General features: G+C 43.6%; 1 protein-coding gene across 1 annotated transcript; it reads right to left on the reverse strand.

Annotated features, from left to right (window-relative positions):
- Nucleotides 1–1,123: 1,123 nt before the first annotated feature.
- On the reverse strand, nucleotides 1,124–19,720 carry SLC25A10 (solute carrier family 25 member 10). Its single transcript, XM_070937655.1, is given in 13 exon segments — nucleotides 1,124–2,798; nucleotides 3,258–3,314; nucleotides 3,558–3,635; nucleotides 5,248–5,340; nucleotides 9,927–9,997; nucleotides 12,562–12,605; nucleotides 12,969–13,010; nucleotides 13,698–13,746; nucleotides 13,835–13,949; nucleotides 15,132–15,251; nucleotides 19,305–19,437; nucleotides 19,439–19,680; nucleotides 19,682–19,720. Coding segments are annotated over 13 exon segments (1,185 nt in total). The 3' UTR covers nucleotides 1,124–2,696.
- Between the last annotated feature and the right edge of the window lie 284 nt (nucleotides 19,721–20,004).

The following is a 20,004-nucleotide window of genomic DNA, read 5'->3' on the forward strand; positions in this document are numbered from 1 at the left end:
TCCGGAATTGGAGTACAGACATCTCAAAGTTGCCAGGATTGGAAAACATTGTCCTACAGGATATTTCTACCTCTGGACACTGGATCACTGCCCAAAGCAGCTACACTTCGAACAAAATGCTATGCCAAGGATCATTAAACTCCACCAACATGAGCTTTCACTCCAGGTTTAATTGGCAGCGTCTGCCGGGCTCATCTGTGAGGCAGGCCACACAGGAGGCGGCCCATAGCATGGCAAAAGTTTCTAGCTATGTGGTAGCTGTGGACTGTACACCATTCAGGCATGCATATCATGACTGAGGAGCACAGCTTGGGAATTACCAGTACCCCCCCACCCTATCTTTTCAGGACTCATTTAAGGAACTGCTCAGTAATTCTGGCCTCTGTCTGTCACCGAGCAGAGCTAGCAGCTCAAATTCAAAGCCAAGATTGGTGATTCTCTGAGCCTGAAGAATTAAACTTTGCCTTACCCAATGTAGGGATTTCATCAACTTCTCCTTTAATCACAGAAAAATTCTGAGAAGGAAAGCTTAGAAGGCTCTGTGCATGGATGGAAGAGGCATGTGCATGCGTAGCGCTCTCTCTCACATTTGCGAACCGTTAGCAAAGGTAAGTGGATTTCACTCCTGCTACCAGGATCTTGTAAGGTTTTGCTATATACCATTCGTAATAAGCTCCTGCCTTCTATTTCTTTTTACTACCCCATGTAAAACAGTTGCTTTAACTGCTTGGGTAAATTTTTGTGCCATCTTTCTCAATTATTGACTAACTGGTCATTTGTTAAATGGGACAGTAGATAAATTATACGATTCCACATATCCCGGTCTTTAATTAGTAACACTACTGTCAGGCCATCTCTTACAACTATGGTGAAATTTCAGTGAAATTATTGGTGATCGAAATATTAAAAATCATTCAGAAAGACAAATTCGCAAAATATTTCTGCAGTTTTGAAAACGAATTCCTGTGGAAAATTAATCCATGTCGCCAATCCAGTTTCACCACCCATTTCTCTCTACAATTGTATAATTATTGCTCCATGTATTTGCAGCTTCAATTCTGGAATGAACGCAACATTGCAGCATGTAAGATTATTTGGCAATCCAGAAATAAATAACACCTGCTTTGCACAATCACTTTATTTTCATGATTCCTAAAGTGCTGATCACTGGCTCCGATTCTTGGAATTGGCAATAATCACACCCCCACTCCCCACCCTCTGAATGGCACACTGAATGTAGCCAGCAGCCCTTCCACAGGTTAGTGGAGGATAAAATCAATAGATGCCCCAAATTTTTTTCATTAAACAGGCTCCGAGACAGAAAAACAAAGAATACATCAATGTTACAGTAGGATCTAGATGCTGTCACAGTAAGAGCAAGGCAATCGGGGAAGATTCCACAGCCTTTGATGCTTCTTCCAGTGGTACCAGAAAGGCTCAGGATAAAAGCTCAACAAACAAATATATTGTAGTTACTATAAAAAATTGGTGGCCTTCTGACTTGACACCGAAGCCCATATCCCACAGGGACAAAAAGGATCCCATTTGCTAGGCTCCTTTTTTTTATTCTTCCAAGGACCTCACAAGGCCTCTCCAGTTTTACCTCCCATCTCTGAACTTTAAGTGGGCAGCTGCACTGCCCATTCACAGGATGGGGGGGAGATCTACATGCATTCAGAAAACCTGTTCCCTCTTAGATAGGAGTTTCCAAGGCACCCTCTCATCAGTATAAGGCCCTTTGGCTTCAGAAGGCTTTGGTTGAACAAGCTTAAGGAGGCAATTGAAGGAGAAGAGTGATATTAGACTGGCTACGGACTGGGGTGTGTGGAAGGACATCACTTGCCCAATGCCACAATCCCAGGAAATAAACACAGAGGACCGCTTGTTCCTTGGACTGCAGCTCTAAGGGTAAAAGAAGACTGAGGTAGGAGAAAGGGAGCAGGCAGGACAGAGTGAGAAAAGCATTGTTCTCTCCACATTATTGAATAATAATTGGAGATCCCGCTATGTCAAGGCCCCTGCCTGCCTGATATTGCTATCAACTGCCCTTGGCAGTCACCAGAACCCCTTTCCAGCCCCTAACTGTAACATTTAGAAGTGAAACAAACTTGTGATGAAGGATCTCCCTCCCACATAAAGGCCAACACCCTTCCGCTTGGGGAGAAAGGAATCCTCACACAGATGGGAAGGGTATGGCTATACATGAGACTAGGAGAACAATGTTTTCAACATTGTGTGTTTGTGTGTGTGGGGGGGGCTTCTGAATGAGGCACATGCCTGTTGACAGCACAAAAGAAAAGCATATTAATAAGAAAAAAAATCAGACATGGCTGTTGGAATGCTGGCTATTATGGCAAGGAGACAGAGAGGTTGGGAGTTGATGAGGAATGCTGTGATATCAGCAAGCCTTCAACACTGAAAAGGTCCTGGGTGCTGATGGGCAGAGAAGAGAGGTATTTGGGACTGGTCACTGAAAATCCTAGTGGGCTACTCCACTAGTAGGCACCAAACCATATTGAAGAGCTGGCCAAGAGCAGATGCCAAACAAGGACTTTCTGTGAGATGTCAGACAGTGCCCTGGCACTGAAGGGGGTACCTGCCCCTCAAGGAGGGAAAGAATATGACACCCAACAATTCTGGAACTCTGTAGTCCCTGTTCCCCATCTTTTTTTAACTCTTAACAGGTCTCTTCTCCCTTAGGTCAATACTTTAATCCCAAAGTATTTGCGTAGTTGCTCCAGGAAGACAAAAGTGAGCACAGTATGAGGGACCAAGCGAATGCCGGCAGGAACAAGGCCCTAGAAGAGAAAAAGGGGGGAGGGGGAAATCAGCTTTGGCCACTGTGGAGTTTCAGCTGCATACAGTAGCCTTCTCCAATACACATTGATATAAGAAGGCAAGGTAGGACTAGGAATCAAACAGCATATGACAGACGAGAACTCATTGCTAAAACAAAGTACATATTGCATATTCTGCTCCCCTGTGTCTTGTTTATAACTGGGCAGCAGCCCTAAACCAATAAGGGGAGATCTTAGCCTCAGGCTAGTTGCCACCAATGGCTAAGCACTGGAGAGAAAAGATGGAGGCCACCTTGCACGTTTTGATTAAGGTAAACAATCAGACAGAAACAGGATGGAGGCCAGCACTTGTGGGACAGGAATGCATGGGAATATGAGAAATTCTAAGCAAATTCTTCTGCTCCTGTTTGATCTATATGCCATGATTACTCACTCTGGCTCCCATCTCTCCCATATTACCTTATAAAAAGCCAATGGCCCAAGCTTGGCCGTTTCCACTGCACAATGCATGACACCCTGAAACAAAATGGGAAGAACTCAGTGCATGCGGATTTGACTCCAGCTCCAGAACCCACCCAGATCCTCACAAGGTTTCATCTCTTAGCTTTTTAATGAAATTCAAGAACAGAACAATGCTGAAATCACAGGGCTGTGACGCCAAGTGGCAAAGACAGCAATGCCTAGCCACTGGTGTTTAATGTGAGCACCTGCTCTCTAACGAATCAGAAAGCTGGCAATCACGGCAAACCAATCACTCACCCGATATTCGCCTTGGGAATTCATAAGTCGTGTTTTTAGCACATCCAAGGGTTGACACAGGAATGTAGCACATCCTCCCTACAGTTCAGAAAAAGGAGGATGACAAAAACAGATTCAGACTGATCTGAGATGTTGCATGGGGGAGAATGGCTTGTGCTCTATCTGGAACTGAATATAACTTATTGTATATCAGATGGGTATGCACAATGCACCACATCTCTCCTGCCCCATTAGAAATGGGAAAAGTCTTTTCACTTAGGCAGGCCATTACAGCCATCCAGTTGTATGAAACTAAAAGACAATCAGTTAGACAGGCTTAAAATGGAAAATAAGTCTTCTCTAACTTCACCTCTTTCAGATGTGTTCAACTACAACTTGCATCATCCCAAGCAAGTTAGAGCTTCTGGAGTTATTGCATGATCTTTTATAGAAGAATCAGAAACTTTGTTTTCCCCCTGGAGTAGGGTTTTTCAAACTTGGCAACTTGACGATGTGTGGACTTCAACTCGCAGATTTCCTCAGCCAATATGCTGGCTAAGGAATTCTGGGAATTGAAGTCCCAAATTGACAATTGAATTGTCAATTTGAAAAACCCTGCTCTAGAGCACGGGTGTCAAACTCACGGATACATCACACATTGGCCACGGTCACCCCCGTTTTAGTGAAGGGGGAAAAAGTTGTGATACATTACATGACAACGTGTCATAGTGAGTTTGACACCCCTGCTCTAGAGCCTCCTGTTAATCTGACCTCATTGCCTGGGACAGCCTCCCTAACAGCTAATCTTCTTGTCTTTGAAGTCATCTGTAAACCCCATTTCTTATGTAAAGTATATGGCATTGTATCTAGAAGATACTCTTCCCTTTTAATGACCTTTCCTTTGCCTTTATCAATCGGAAAATAAACCATGAATTCTGGCACAGATGAGCACCCTTGGCTGGTGAAGGACGATAGTTAAAACACTGTTAATTTTCACCTGTTTTCTAGCTAAAATAGCAAAAAATATCCTTTGTTTTCAGAAATCTGGGAAGGTGGGGGGGGTGCTCCAAAGCCTGAAAAAATGGGCCTTGGCTTGCCAATTTCTTGTCTAGCTTTAGAGCATAATGTAAATCCAGACAATAGTTCATTTAATAAAGCCCGCTTAAACAAAACAAAACATAGCTTTGCAAACTATGTGGATAACTCAGGTGCACTTTAGCAGCTGCTTAAAATAACGAGGACTTTGGGTCTATGTAAATCAGAATAGTTTTTGATCCATAATGCCAAAGTCTCCCATCAAGTGTGACGTTTAGATCTTGCATATTTTTTGAAGCATCAGATAAGGGGGGTGGGTAGAGTAGCAATGCCAAATGCATCTGTGTTTTATTTGCCTTGGTGAGCCACCACCTGTGTGCTGATATTCATCTACCACTTTAACCTTACAATGTGATTTTTCTTAATCAACAGACATTTCCCTCTTAAAATTAAAATGCAGGGACAAGGTGCCCAGAACATGCAGAGAAAACCTGGATATATGCAGCAATCCAGCCTACTCCCAGCCTTGGCAGCTCTGGGAAATAGGCTGTACTCCACCTTTTCAAGGAACTGGCAGAGCAACCCTTGAACATTAGCGTAAGTAGCAAAAACTCTTATAAAGGCACACAAATACACACCCTTAGCTCACTTTGCACCAACACGGATATATACATACGGCAATAAAACTGGCCAGGAAATGAGTAAAAATATTGTCAGCGAGTAAACCGGTCCCAAGAACCAACTGCTTTGCCTGGTCATAGCAAGCGAGCTGCAAAGAAACGGAAAACAATAAGGCTGTTTGTGAGCGTCATGAGCAGATTTGGAAATTAAGCAGACGGGCTCAAACTTCTGCTAAACCCCAAGGGATCAGATAGATCAGGTTAGGAGTTCATGGGTTTTTAGTTTGGAGCTCTTAATGCAGGGGTGTCAAACTCATGTCGTCATGTGACATAACAGGACTTTTTTCCCCTTTGCTAAACCGGGCGTGGGCGTGGCCAGCACATGACGCATCTGACGAGAGTTTGACAATCCTGCCGTAATGGATCTGTGATCAGCCTCTCCTTTCCCACTGGGACTACCATAAAAATAAAGGTGCCAGAGGTCTGCAGTTGTTAAACATCTAAATCACGCCAAAGTGTGCCTGAGCTGTTGAGATTACATTCCCTAACCCTGTTGTGGCTTCGCAATTTCCCCAGGGTGATGCCATCGTACAGAGTTAATTCCCCACAGAAAAGGAGTACTACATATCCTCCTCAAAGAATAACCTTCCTCCTTCTGTAACCTCTCCAGCCTCCACTTTTTTTTGCAGTCCCAGAAACACAGACAGAATACAAGGGATTATAGCCAGTCGGTTAAATTTTGTCCTCTTGAATGAGAAGCAGAGAAGAAAGATGCTTAAAATACTTTAAATATCCTAAGTAGGAAAGCTGAAGTCACCTTGCTATTCATTTCTGGACACCATGGAATACCATTCTCTCAGAATTTAGTAAGAACTTCTATACAATATAAGAATATAAGACAGAGCTTTGCTTGATTAAAAGTGGCTACATAACGGCTGACCAGCTGCCAATTTAAAATCCACAAGAACACAAATATTGAGTATTTGTTTTATTAATCAATTAAACCAAATTATATATAGCCACCCATCTCACAAACAAGCGACTCTGGACAGCGTATAACAAAGCTAAAAACAGTTAATAAATAGCAATGGCACTCACACTTATATACCGCTTATATTTATATTTATATACCACTTCACAGTGTCTTACAGCCTTTTCTAAGCAGTTTACAGAGTCAGCATATTGCCCCTAACAATCTGGGTCCTCATTTTACTGACCTTGGAAGGATGGAAGGCTGAGTCAACCTTGAGCCGGTCAGAATTGAACTCCTGGAGTGAGCAGTGAGTTAGCCCTGCAGAACTGCATTCTAACCACTGCACCACTACGGCTCATACATTAAATACATTAAAAAGTATAAAAACTAATACAAAGAATAGTAGGTGAAGAGTTGTTTAAAAAACTGGAGCCACCTCAATAGTTCACCTATCCCCAACCCCAGAAACTGGGCTGCGCAAATAAGCAAAGCCCCGTTGGGGGCCACTGCCCTAGGTGACGGAATTATAACATGCTCTCTCTGCTGGATCTGATTAGATGGGCAGATGAAATAGGGAACAGGTGATTCTCAAATAACCTGGTCCCATGCCATGAAGGGCTTTAAAAGTTCACACCAGCACCTGGCAACACACTGATAACCAATGCAGCTCATAAAGCAGAGGAGTGATGTTTGTTCTACCAGAGATACACATACAGTCAGGTCCAGAAATATTGGGACATCGACACAATTCTAACATCTTTGGCTCTATACACCACCACAATGGAGTTGGAATGAAACAAACACAATGTGCGTTAACGGCAGACTGTCAGCTTTAATTTGAGGGTATGTACATCCAACTCAGGTGAACGGTATAGGACTTACAGCAGTTTGTATATGTGCCTCCCTCTTGTTAAGGGACCAAAAGTAAAGGGACAATTGGTTTCTCAGCGGTTCCATGGCCAGGTGTGTGATATTCCCTCATTACCCCAATTACAATGTGCAGATAAAAGGCCCAGAGTTCATTTCAAGTGTGCTATTTGCATTTGGAATCTGTTGCTGTCAACTCTCAAGATGAGATCCAAAGAGCTGTCACTATCAGTGAAGCAAGCCATCATTAAGCTGAAGAAACAAAACAAACCCATCAGAGAGATAGCAAGAACATTAGGCGTGGCCAAAACAACTGTTTGAAACATTCTCAAAAAGAAGGAATGCACCGGTGAGCTCAGCAACACCAAAAGACCTGGGAGACCATGGAAAACAAGTGTGGTGGATGACCGAAGAATTCTTTCCCTGGTGAAGAAAACACCCTTCACAACAGTTGGCCAGATCAAGAATACTCCCCAGGAGGTAGGTGTATCTGTGTCAAAGTCAACAATCAAGAGAAGACTTCACCAGAGTGAATACAGAGGGTTCACCACAAGATGTAAACCATTGGTGAGCTTCAAAAACAGGAAGGCTAGATTAGAGTTTGCCAAACAACATCTAACAAAGCCTTCACAGTACTGGAACAAGATCTTATGGACAGATGAGACCAAGATCAACTTGTACCAGAGTGATGGGAAGAGAAGAGTATAGAGAAGGAAAGGAATTGCTCATGATCCTAAGCATACCACCTCATCAGTGAAGCATGGTGGTGGTAGTGTCATGGCGTGGGCATGTATGGCTGCCAATGGAACTGGTTCTCTTGTATTTATTGATGATGTGACTGCTGACAAAAGCAGCAGGATGAATTCTGAAGTGTTTCGGGCAATATTATCTGCTCACATTCAGCCAAATGCTGCAGAACTCATTGGACGACGCTTCACAGTGCAGATGGACACTGACCCAAAGCATACTGCAAAAGCAACCAAAGAGTTTTTGAAGGGACAGAAGTGGAATGTTATGCAATGGCCAAGTCAATCACCTGACCTGAATCCCATTGAGCATCCATTTCACTTTTGAAGACAAAACTGAAGGGAAAATGCCCCAAGAACAAGCAGGAACTGAAGACAGTTGCAGTAGAGGCCTGGCAGAGCATCACCAGGGATGAAACCCAGCGTCTGGTGATGTCTATGCGTTCCAGACTTCAGGCTGTGATTGACTGCAAAGGATTTGCAACCAAGTATTAAGAAGGGAAAGTTTGATTTATGATTATTATTCTGTCCCATTACTTTTGGTCCCTTAACAAGAGAGAGGTACATATGCAAACTGCTGTAAGTCCTACACCGTTCACCTGAGTTGGATGTACATACCCTCAAATTAAAGCTGACAGTCTGCAGTTAACGGACATTGTGTTTGTTTCATTCCAACTCCATTGTGGTGGTGTATAGAGCCAAAGATGTTAGAATTGTGTCGATGTCCCAATATTTCTGGACCTGACTGTAACTGCTCTCAACACTGCATTTTGCACCAGCTGAAGATACTGTAGCCCCATGTAGAGTGTATTGTGGTAGTCTAACCAAGAGGTGACCAAGGCACAAGTGACCATGAGTAGTGCCCCTGATCTAGAACGGGCACAACTGGCACATGCACACAACCAGAAGATTCTATGGATAGTGGGCTTTAAAGAAACATGTTTTTTAAACATTTTAAAAAACAGACGTACATTAGCTAAGATGGTGCAGTGGTTAGAGTGCAGTACTGCAGCCTACTTCTGCTGACTGCTGGTTGACTGCAATTTGGCAGTTCAAATCTCACCAGGCTCAAAGGCTGACGCAGCCTTCCATCCTTCCGAGGTGGGTAAAATGAGGACCCAAGTTGTTAGGGGCAATACGCTGACTCTGTAAATTGCTTAGAGAGGGCTGTAAAGCACTGTGAAGCGGTATATAAGTCTAAGGGCTATTGCTCTTGCTATGTACAACTGAACGGTTTGGACAGAGGCAGCATGAAAATGGTGGAATATTTAGCTCGTCAAGTGATCTATTCCGAAGGCAACTTCATAGCTTCCTGAATCAATCCCATGTTCGAAGTGCCCCAGATCTAATGCCATATTCAGAGTATCTTGAGCCACTCCTGGGAAATTTCTTTCTGAAAGCCACCAATATTTATCTCACCTTTATTATTTTTTATAAGTAACGCAAGCTGATGAGCATACCTAATATTCCTGCTTCCTCCTATTTTCCCCATAACAACCACCCTTGTTTGGACCCAGAGGGCAGGATTGGCCCAAGGTCACTCAACCAGCTTTCATGTCTAAGGTGGGACTAGAACTGGTGCCTTAACCATTAGACCAAACTGGATCTTGCCCTTGGACTGGCACGCTCTGGAAGGGGACCAGAGTATTCTGAGGTTCCCTCAAATATTCTGTTTCAGGTCCATGAATTTTGCACATCCTTCATGTTTATGAATGTGTATCTGCAGGTAGTCCTCAACATACGACCACAACCGATCCCCAAATTTCTGTTCTTAAGCAAGACAGTAGTTAAATGAGTTTTGCTCCATTGTGTGACCTTTCTTTCTGGTTGTTAAGTAAATCACTGCAGCTGTTACATTAGTTGCTCGTCAGAAGTTTGCAAAAGGTGGTCATATGACCTTGGAACACTGCAACTGTCATAAATATGAATCAGTTGCCAAGCATTTTGATCACATGATCATGGGGATGCTGCAAAGGTCATAACTGTGAAAAATGGTCATTAGTCACTTTTTTCGGTGCCGTTGTAATTTTGAATGGTCACTAAACGAACTGTTGTAAGTTGAGGACTACCTGTCCATTCTTGGCCTAGATGGACACACTTATTTATGTTCAGAAGAGGCTCACAGGCAACATTGACTCTGGATTCTTACCTGTCCAACAGTAACCAAGGCTCCTCTGCTGGATGCCATTGTTCCTCCTGAGAACAATTTCCTCACACCCTCTGCAAAGACAAAAGCCTGGTGTTTACAGATTCCATTTTAGTAGTGTTTTCCGCTTATCCTGTGCAGATGCAGCTCTTCCTCCCCACAAGGCATCCCTCAAGAACAGGTATTCTTCTATTACTCTCAAGGAAAAAGAATGGCAGAGTATATTTACGAAAACACCCGGAGAGCAGAATAAACCAATCAGCAATACACATCCCAGACTGGATATAATGGCTATAAAAAGGTTAGACGGCTGTGTCTGAAAAGAAAGATGCCTCAATGTACGTAGCCACAATGAAAGAGGCAAACAAATACATCTGCTGATGAAGATCAAGGGAAGATCCTATTAAATGCTTGCAGATTAAATCTAACTGTAGCAAAGACGCTCTGGCTAATACAAGTGCATTTTATATGCTCTGCCACGAGTTCAATTTCAAAAATAACCCTGATAAATTTCACATTCATTGCACTCTAACTGACAGCTAATATCCTTGAGCAAAACAAGCTACTCTCACTTCTGGCTTCCAAGTGAGATTTGGATGGGACACCAGCTGTCATCTAGGACTACGCAGGCTATAAATCAGACAGTTCAAATCAAACACCCAGAAGGCGTTTGGAGGAAGATTGCTCAGTTCTCAAGAACCACAATCTGGATCTTAAGAAGGGCTTTGATTTTTACCTTCTGTACCTGGCAAGGAGGAAGCCGAGGACCTGCTTCAAAAGCCTCTGCCTCAAGAATACTTCATGGTGCCTTCTGCCTATACAGGTAGTCCTCAACTTATAAACCATTCGTTCAGTGGCTTTTTGAAGTTACAATGGCACTGAAAAAATTGACTCGTGATCAGTTTTCAAACTCATCACCATCATAGCACCCCCATGATCATGTGATCAAAATATGGTTGCTTGGCAACCGGCATGTTATTTATGATGGTTTTACTGTCCCGGGGGTCCTGTTATCACCATTTGTAACCTTTCCTGACAGCTTCCAACAAATAAAGTCAAAGGGGTGTTGGGGGGGAGAGAAGCCAGATGTCGTTTAATGACAACTGCAGTGATTCACTCAATGACTATGGCAAAATAGGTCGTGAAATGAGGCAAAATGCAATTAGCAAACTGTCTTGCTCAGCAACAGAAATTTGGGACGCCATTGTGGTTGTAATTTGAGGACAACCTATAACTAGAAGCATCACTGATCCGTAAGGATCAACCTCCAATTGAAAAGAGAGAAGATATAAGACCACCAGGATGGAGCAACCACGACAACCACATACTGGGCTCCTGCACCCACCTCCACTGGCTGGATTACTGAAAATGGACCTGCTTACCCATTATGCACAAGAGGCACAGTGCCTAAGGCTCACAAAAAATCCTTTTAACACAGAAAGAATAAAAGTGAAGTAGAAATTTCATGTCTCGTCTTTCACTCTTGAAGATATACATAGTACAAATACATAAAATACAAATAAAATATGCATAGAATGCAAATTAAAAGCTTAATCATATATTAAATGCTACCAAGAAAATTTAATTCTCACATTTGTGATATTAAATCATCAGAAGTTATAAGAGAAAAGTATGCCAGAAAATGTTGAAAAATCACACTAAATACGTAGTCCTTGTTTAACAACCGTTCAGCAATCATCTGATGGAGTTGAACAAAGATACTTACAAGACCATTGTGGCTATCACAGCATCCCCCAGTCACATGATCATGATTCAGACACTTGGCAACCAGTTTGCCATTAAAACAGTCGCCGTGTGATGTGGTCAGGTGATCACCATTTGTGACCTTCACTGCTGCTTCCGATAAGCAAAGTCAGTGGGAAAACTGGCAGGAGGTCTCAGATAGTGATCACATGGTGTCATGCTTAACAAACATGCAGGATTCGCTTAACAACAGCAAACAGAACTGCCACAACCGCTGTTGTAACTTGATGTAGTCAGATGACATCATGCTTTATGATCACTTAGCGACAGATTTATTTATTTATTTATTTATTTTGTCGCATTTCTTTGCCGCCCAACTCCCAAGGGACTCTGGGCGACAGAGTTGCTGGTTCCAATTATCAGAGTGAGGACTATCTGCATTATTTCTCTAGAGCAGAGATGGGGAACTATGGCCCCTTTATGAGTTGTGGACTTCGACTCCCAGAGTTCCTGAGTCAATATGGCTGACTCGGGAATTCTGGGAGTTGAAGTCCACAAGTCATAAAAGGGCTATAGTTCCCCACTCCTATTCTAGAGAAAGGGACAAAGACAAAAGTGCCTAGGACCCACAGAAGCCATAATGTAGCCCTCCCTGGAGGGCCACTAGTTGCCCACAAATTCTACTATAGAGTGTTCTGCTCAGGGGATTCTTTTCCCCTTCAAGTAAGCTTAATTCAACAAGGGTCTCCTAGAGCAGGGGTGTCAAACTCGTGTCGTCACGTCGTCACATGATGTATCACAACTTTTTCCCCCCTTCGCGAAACCAGGGATGGGCATGGCCAGCGTGTGACGCATCTGCTCCGTGGGCCACGAGTTTGACATCCCTGTCCTAGAGTCACAATATATTTCGGCTGTACACTGATTACATTCTTACCTTCACGAAACACCCGATACAGGCCATCCAAGGCATGGGAGTAGCTGGAAAACAGGAAGAGATAACAGCTTTCATTAATATTCATGTAATTCTGACAGGCACTCACTACCCCAGCTGGCTACTTTAATCCCCAGCTGGGATTAAAGACTTTTAATCCCATTTTCTGTCTGATAACTCTGACAGATGGGATTTAGACATCTGTGGTGAGATTGCCACCAATTTAAAAGAGATCTTAGACTTGAGAGAATGAACATCTGAAGATCAATTTTGTCCCTCTGTGCTCCTGCATATTCAAGAGGGTTTTTTTTGAACAGAGACAGGCCACATAGCCCTTCCTTCCCCCAATGCTCTTCTTTGCCTTCCCATATTTGTTCACTTTTTGCATCTAATACAGCTCTGATACTCACTTGCGTCGCAGATGTGCTGGCTGCTTAATGTCATTCTGCATCCTGGAAAAGAACATGACAGCAGTGTTGAGATGTGGGGAAAAAAAAAAACCCTCTCTCTTCAAGCACCCCACCAAATATAGCTTTGTTTGCTCAAAACGACCTTAAGAAGTAGAGACACTTGAACAGGAGTGTCAAACCTGCGTCATCACAGTGTCGTCATATGACGAATCACGACTTCCCCCCCTTCGCTAAACTGGGTGTGGGCGTAGGCAGCGCATGATGCATCTGGCCTATAGGCTGGGGGTGAAGTCCAGCAGGTTCTGACACGTTTTGGAGAACTGGTAGTGGAAATTTTGAGTAGTTCGGAGAACCAGCAAATGCCACCTTTGGCTGGCCCCAGAGTAGGGTGGGAATGGAGATTTTGCAATATCCTTCCCCCAGGAGTGGGGTGGGAATGGAGATTTTGCAGTATCCTTCCCCTGCCACACCCACCTAGCCACACCCACCAAGCCACACCATGCCCACCAAACCACACCCACAGAACCGGTAGTAAAAAAATTTGGATTTTACCACTGCTACAGGCCACGAGTTTGACAGCCCTGCACTAGAATATCCTAAGAGTGCAGATTTCACCAAATTGTAGCCTTGTTCTTGGCAAAATAAAATCCTTCTCTACCCTCCACTAATTTAGGATCCTCCTAAAGATCCAGAACTGAGTTTTGGGGAGGAGAAGAAAGAAAAACTGACCTGACATTCACCATATCAGCTGGGGTCCCCACGAATCCACCGGTAAATCCTGCAACCAAAGGACAGCAGATGAAAAACCACTGCCCAGCCTGATATGACTTCACCCTTCTTTCTGTACTTGCCAAGCTCCAGCTCACCTCCTACTGCACCTAGCAGCACCTTCTGGTAGAAGGGCAATGGCCCCTGGGCACCCTGGCTCAAGCTGTCTCGCACTGTCTCATAGATGGCAAAGCGGGTGAGAGAGTACGTCATCTGAAGAAGCAGAAAAGAGTCACAAGAGGATGTGGCAACTGCTCATCAGTCTATGGAGATTCTGAATCACCCAGGTCATGGTTGTCCCAAAGGTGCTTTTTTAGGAGTCAACAGGACTTTGTTTTTTCTTTGAAAACATTGGATGAGGAGCGAAACGTCTTCAAAGAAAAAATAAGAAAGTCCAGCTGACTCCTGAAAAAGCACCTTTAGGACATCTACTCATCAGAATCACAAATATCCATTGTCCACAGGCCACATGCAAGCTCTTCCCCCTCCTCCTTTACCTGTGCTGGTTCCTCCTAACTGCAGTGCCCAAATTGGGCAACAATAACATTTAGCTATTTGTAAATAGAAAAATAAGCAAATTAAGTTTATTAAGCAAGTATGACATGCCTGTTCTACTTCTGTGCCCTAACATCCTTGGTATACCCCACTAAAAGATGAAAAAAATTTGCTTTCAGTTTTTTATTATTATTGTTAAAAAAAAAATTGCCCTGGCTAAGTTTGTCATGCTTGTAAAAATATATGGCAAGTGTGACTGCAAGTGAAGTTTTTCCCTCAGATCCTGCTTAATGATGAAAATCATAAACGCCAGCATTACAACTGGCTTAATACAGAATGACTGATTTAGACTGCAGAATCAGCCTCTGCAGGATATTTATGTAGTATGTGAAAAAACCAACCAAGATCTTAAGGTGCAGAAGGAAAAAGCTGTCACTGTCAAAATATTATGAAGTGGAAATAATTAATTGCTTCTACTCCAAGTTATTCCCATCTACACATATTACCTACTAAACTCTGGAAACACACAGGTTTCCCACCTGCACATATTCTGTTAAAAGTCCAGAAACACACAGGTTTATTTCATAAATTTCCATACTTAGCATTTGCCTGATCTACCAATATGGCTGTAGGTAGTCAACAATATTCTATTTTCATCATTAGTATTTTACAGACATTTTGTTACAATTCTACAGTTTCAGAGAGTGCATAAAATTCATAAGTGCTTGGTTGGGAGCTTGAATGTCCTCGGAATGCTCAACATGGATTTTTAGGAGAAAATGCTGGACAGAAGTGCAGAATTCTCATTGCCAATGATGAAAGCAAGAAGCTGGCACCGGACACAACAAGCAGGATGGCAGATGATGAGGTGAGCCATTTTAGCAGCAGCCAAACACTCACTTGTCGGCAAAGCGAGGCACTGAGCCCATTGTAGAGAGCTAGAAAACCATCGTTGCGAATCACACGTAGCGCCATCCCTGTCATGCGCATCTTCACTTCCTGCTGAGTTTGCAGATGAACCTAAGCAGAAGTGGCAGATAGGTCAAGTTCACATTTTCTGGATCTCATTCGCTGAGGGGCATCCCAGGCCAAATAAGAAGGCACTGAAACACTCTGGATGCAAGAAGCCCATAAGATTGCCTCTATCCCTCTATCACAAGGTCCCACAAGCTCATATTAACATTCACTTTGAACCTTGTACTCAAGGAGTAACAGGGCTGGATTCCGCTGGCTCATCCTTAGAGAGAACGTTTTGCCCTGGCCCTAAAGACAAAAGATTCCCAGTAGCTATGACTGATCTTTCCAGTTTCACATAAGAAATAACACCGGTAATACCTTTGATCTAGAAATTTATGATAAAAACATTTGGATTCCTTTCCTTCCTCTCTAATAGGGTTTGTTAACCGCTCAAGTGGAAATATCTATCCCATGGGTGTCCAACCTTTTGGGTTGTCCGGACAGCACTGAGTGAGGAGGGATTGTCTTGGGCCGCATTTAAAATATATATTATAGTTAATGTATATAAATCACGTAATGGTGTTAAAAGTTTACCATCTTGTGAGGCCATATTACTAGCTGTCCAGGCATGTCCAACCCAGCCTGTGGGTTGGACATGCCTGATCTAGCCAGAAGCACCAAGTTCTAGTTCTTAGCCACAACCATTCCAATTTCATCTTTCTTCTTCTTTTGACAGAGCTCTGCCCTGCATTCCTCACTGTATATCTAATTGGCAGTTAACTTTGGATGTTTTAATAGTGAAAAGCAAACAACACGTCTTTCAGCCAGTGCAAAAGACCCCAAGGTTTGCACAGGACTCGGCAACACTGAGAGCTTGTTAAGCTATCCAGTTCTGCAGCATGGAAATCCAACTTAAAAGTTGCTCCCAGATAACTATTCTAGTCTGTGCTGCTATGGGGCAACTCAAGTTAATAATAATACAACCACACAGAAGTTCTAGGTGAAAGGCCCCCAAAGTTAATCAAACAACATAGTAGCGCTGTTTGGCTTGCTGATTACTCTTCCTCCTGTAGAACGGCAGTTCCCAAACTTTTCAGCTTGGTGGACCGGCATGGTGTGTGTATGCGAGTGGCAGGCGCAAGCACATGCATACACACAACTCCATATCTGTGAGCAGAGCTTTGCCTGTGCACGCACTTGTCCAATCTCTCTCATGGCCCAGTTTTGAACAGGCTGCGGCCTGGTAGTGGGCTGTGGCCCAGGGGTTGAGGACCCCTGCTGTAGAAGGAGGAGAGCTGAACAAGACAAGGAGGCGAATATATGGAATGTACTGTATGAGATGCCAGGAGAAAACACAAACATTCAGTCTAGTAGCACAAACGTTCTTCCATTCCACCCAGTATAAGAGGAGTCCTAAAAGCCCAATGAATAGCTGGGAACAGGCACTTGAATGCAACCCCCTCAGATTTCTATCAATGTGGTTCATCAATTAAGAGTAATATCTAGTACATCGTCTTTAACTAATCAATGTCTTGAAGTAGCCTGTGATGAGAATATATATTAGATGAAGCTACAGAAGTATCTGCTGTCAGGGGAGGGCAATGAAAAGTTAGCTCTGACTAAGATGGGCATTGTACCAATTTTTTAATGATAGTTCAAAGATCTATTGTAAAGCATGAAATTGGAATTTGCTCCTCAAGCAGCTAGCCAGCAGGTCACAGAGGGAACACATGCAGGAGGAAGAGGAATTCTGCAGGAGTTAGCACCTTTGTGTTGACTTGAAGGTGCCAATAGCCAGGCAATGACAAGCAAATGGAAACTTTCCTCCACATAGACCACATTTAAGTGTGCCAAATGTCTGAGAAGAGAAAAGCATGAGTGAGATTATAAAACAGGTTTGATCTGGAAACGCTCTGGAGGCTGGATATGGAAACTTGCAAAGCCCTCAAAGCACCTGTTCCAAAGCAAATTGCCTTTAACAGATTGAGCAGCCTGACCAATTTATGCCACCTCTATTCTTTTCTATGGGTTGACCTTGATAAGTGTCCCAAGGATATACCAGAGCTATTACAAGCATGGTTAATGTTCTGCAACGGATACCACTTGTTGTTCACTCAGTCTTCTGCGTTCTGTTGCCCTCCATAGGCTTTGGGGCTACAACTATCTGAATTTCTGGCAAGCATGGCCCAAAAATCCAGCAACAGGCAGCCTTAAGAACAACCATTCTTAGAATGCCATGTAGAAAGAATAGGAGTGCAGAATGTTTTGGACAGGGCTAGAAACTATCATGCTCTGAAATTCATCTCATCTGCTAAAGATTTCTGTTCTTAATTGAGACATTTGTTAAGTGAGTTTTGTCCCTTTTTACGACATTTCTTGCTACAGTTATTAAGCAAATCGCAATTGATAAGTTAGTCACATGATTGTTAAGTGAATCTGACTTCCCCATTGACTTTGCTTGTCAGAAGATCGCAAAAGTTGGATCATGTGGCCTTGGAACACAGCAACCGTCATAACAGTTGCCAAGCATCTGAATTTTGATCCCAGGACCATGGGGATGCTGCAAAGGTGGTAACTGTGAAAAACGGTCATAAGACACATTTCTCCATGCCATTGTAACTTATAACAGTTCGCTTAGTGGCTGTTCTAAGTGGAGGACTACCTGTATTTCAAGGGGAAATGCTGCAGGTGCAATTCTGGTATATTGACTGAACTGAGGCTTGTATGCAAAGACAGAAAGATGACTCACAATCAAGCAATAAAGTTTCCAAACTAAAAAAATAATCGAGGATTACTAAAAAAATAAAATAAATAGTAGTCCTCGATTTACGTCAGTTCATTTAGTGACTGTTTGAAATTACAATGGCACTGAAAAAAGGACTTGACCATTTTTTACACTTAAAACTGTTGCAAGATCCCTGTGATTACATGATCGAAATTCAAACGCTTGGCAACTGGCTCATTTATGACAATTGCAGTGTTACATGATCTCCTTTTGCGGCCTTCTGACAAGCAAAGTCCATGGGGAAGCCAGATTCACTTAACAACTATGTTGCTAACTTAACAACTGCAGTAATTCATTTAATAGCTGTGGCAAGAAAGGTTGTAAAATGGGGTAAAACTCACTTTACAAATGTCTCACTTAGCAATAGAAATTTTGGGCTCAGTTGCGGTCATTAATTTGCAGTCATTAAAATTAGTATCAGGATCTGTTGCTTTGTGAAGAAATATTGTTGTACATTAATTAGATCAGAAAAGTTGAAAAGTTCTTTCAGAAGTGTCCTAGTCACTAGTGGAAGTCTTGGCCAAGGAGCCTCAGAGGAATTTGTAAGTGCCTTCAAGTTCTCCGTCAAAGTCAAGCAAAGAAGGCAAAGAAATGTGTTTCTGGCCTCTTTAACATTTGTGTAGCTTTTCTACTTCCCACAATGCTTTAATAGCGATGAAATTGGGCAATACTTTCTTGCTTCAACTGCCTGAGAGTTGTTGGACTAGAATCCTATAAGAAAAGCTTGTATAGCCAAATAAGAGGCAGCCCCAGCATCACACCAAAGCCAAGGGGGGGGGGGCAGTCTGGCTCTCCTTGTGGTCATCTGCCTTTCGGGCGGGCAATTAGGGATTTCTGTACATTTCTTGGCAGCAGAAAGATGAATGGAAGCAGGCAGGCAACGCAGACAAGTCAGTAGAATATAAACTGACAGCAAACAGCCCTCCTTACTAGCACTGATGACGTTATCTAATTAGGGTAATGAAACGTCTGCAAGGAAACAAGCAAGCTCAAGGGAGCACCAAGGACCCCCCTCATCTCAACCCCGAGCTACAAATATTCGACTTTATTGTCAGGCAGCGCTTCCTAGGACTAAAGGGCGCCAAAATGGCAGCTGGGCAACCATTGCAGCCATGGTAACAGTTGGAGATCCGCCTCCGGCCATACCACGCATTTGCCCCAGGTAGAGGCTCCTACCAGGCTTCCCGGGCCCTGGACTGATCAAGGAAGTAGCTGCCGGGAAGACCTTAGTTAGCCCTACCGCAGCCTGCTGTACATCGGCTGCAGGATAAGCAAGCGGCCGAGTAAGAAAGAGTCCTCCTTCCCTGCTTCCCTCCCTTGCCAGGACGCACCTTGAGTAAATCCAGCGGGTGCGTGCAGCACGCCGCCCCACAAGAGGCCAGGCCCCCGAAGTACCAGCGGGACACGCGTTTCTCCGCCATCCTGCTGGCGAGACTGGCTTTCGCCGATCCCTCCCCTCCCTCCTATTCGGATCCGGCAAGCCCAGCCTCTGCTCTGCACACCCGAATGAGGCGGCCTTAAACGGGCAACGCCGTGAGCGACGGAGGAGGGAGAGCTTAAAAGAGCAACCGGGAGGCCAAAGGTGCGCAGCTTGCAAGAGAGGCCAGGTGTTTCCCGGGCTGTGCAGGTTCCCGCCCGGGCTTCTCTTTCGCGAGAGGGACTCGAATTTCTGGGATTGGCGTTGAAGTCTAAGGCGGCTCCGAAGACCGTTTTCACCAAGCCGCAAAGCGCCTTTTCCTATGCACATTTGTAAGACGGCCGCCTAAAGACTATTTTATGACGTTATGAGATAGATTAAGGATTTGTAATCCTAAAATGTACCATAAAATATGTATGTTTTGGAGCAAGTCTTGCTGTCTTCTTCCCCCTCCCTTTACTGGGAATGTTTGGTAGGAAATTAAAAATTCAGCTTTAGTTTGCATTGCATTGCTGTTTCACCAAACTATTGAATTTAAAGCCTCTTCTTGCCATTCCATCTTTCTTGTGTATATAAGCTGCCCTCTTGCAAAGCTGGCTCCCTTTAGATAGTTA

This window comes from Pituophis catenifer, unplaced genomic scaffold (assembly GCF_029215685.1).
Source record: "Pituophis catenifer annectens isolate HBS135680 unplaced genomic scaffold, rPitCat1.0.hap2 SCAF_2, whole genome shotgun sequence".
In the NCBI taxonomy this organism is placed as follows: domain Eukaryota; kingdom Metazoa; phylum Chordata; class Lepidosauria; order Squamata; family Colubridae; genus Pituophis; species Pituophis catenifer.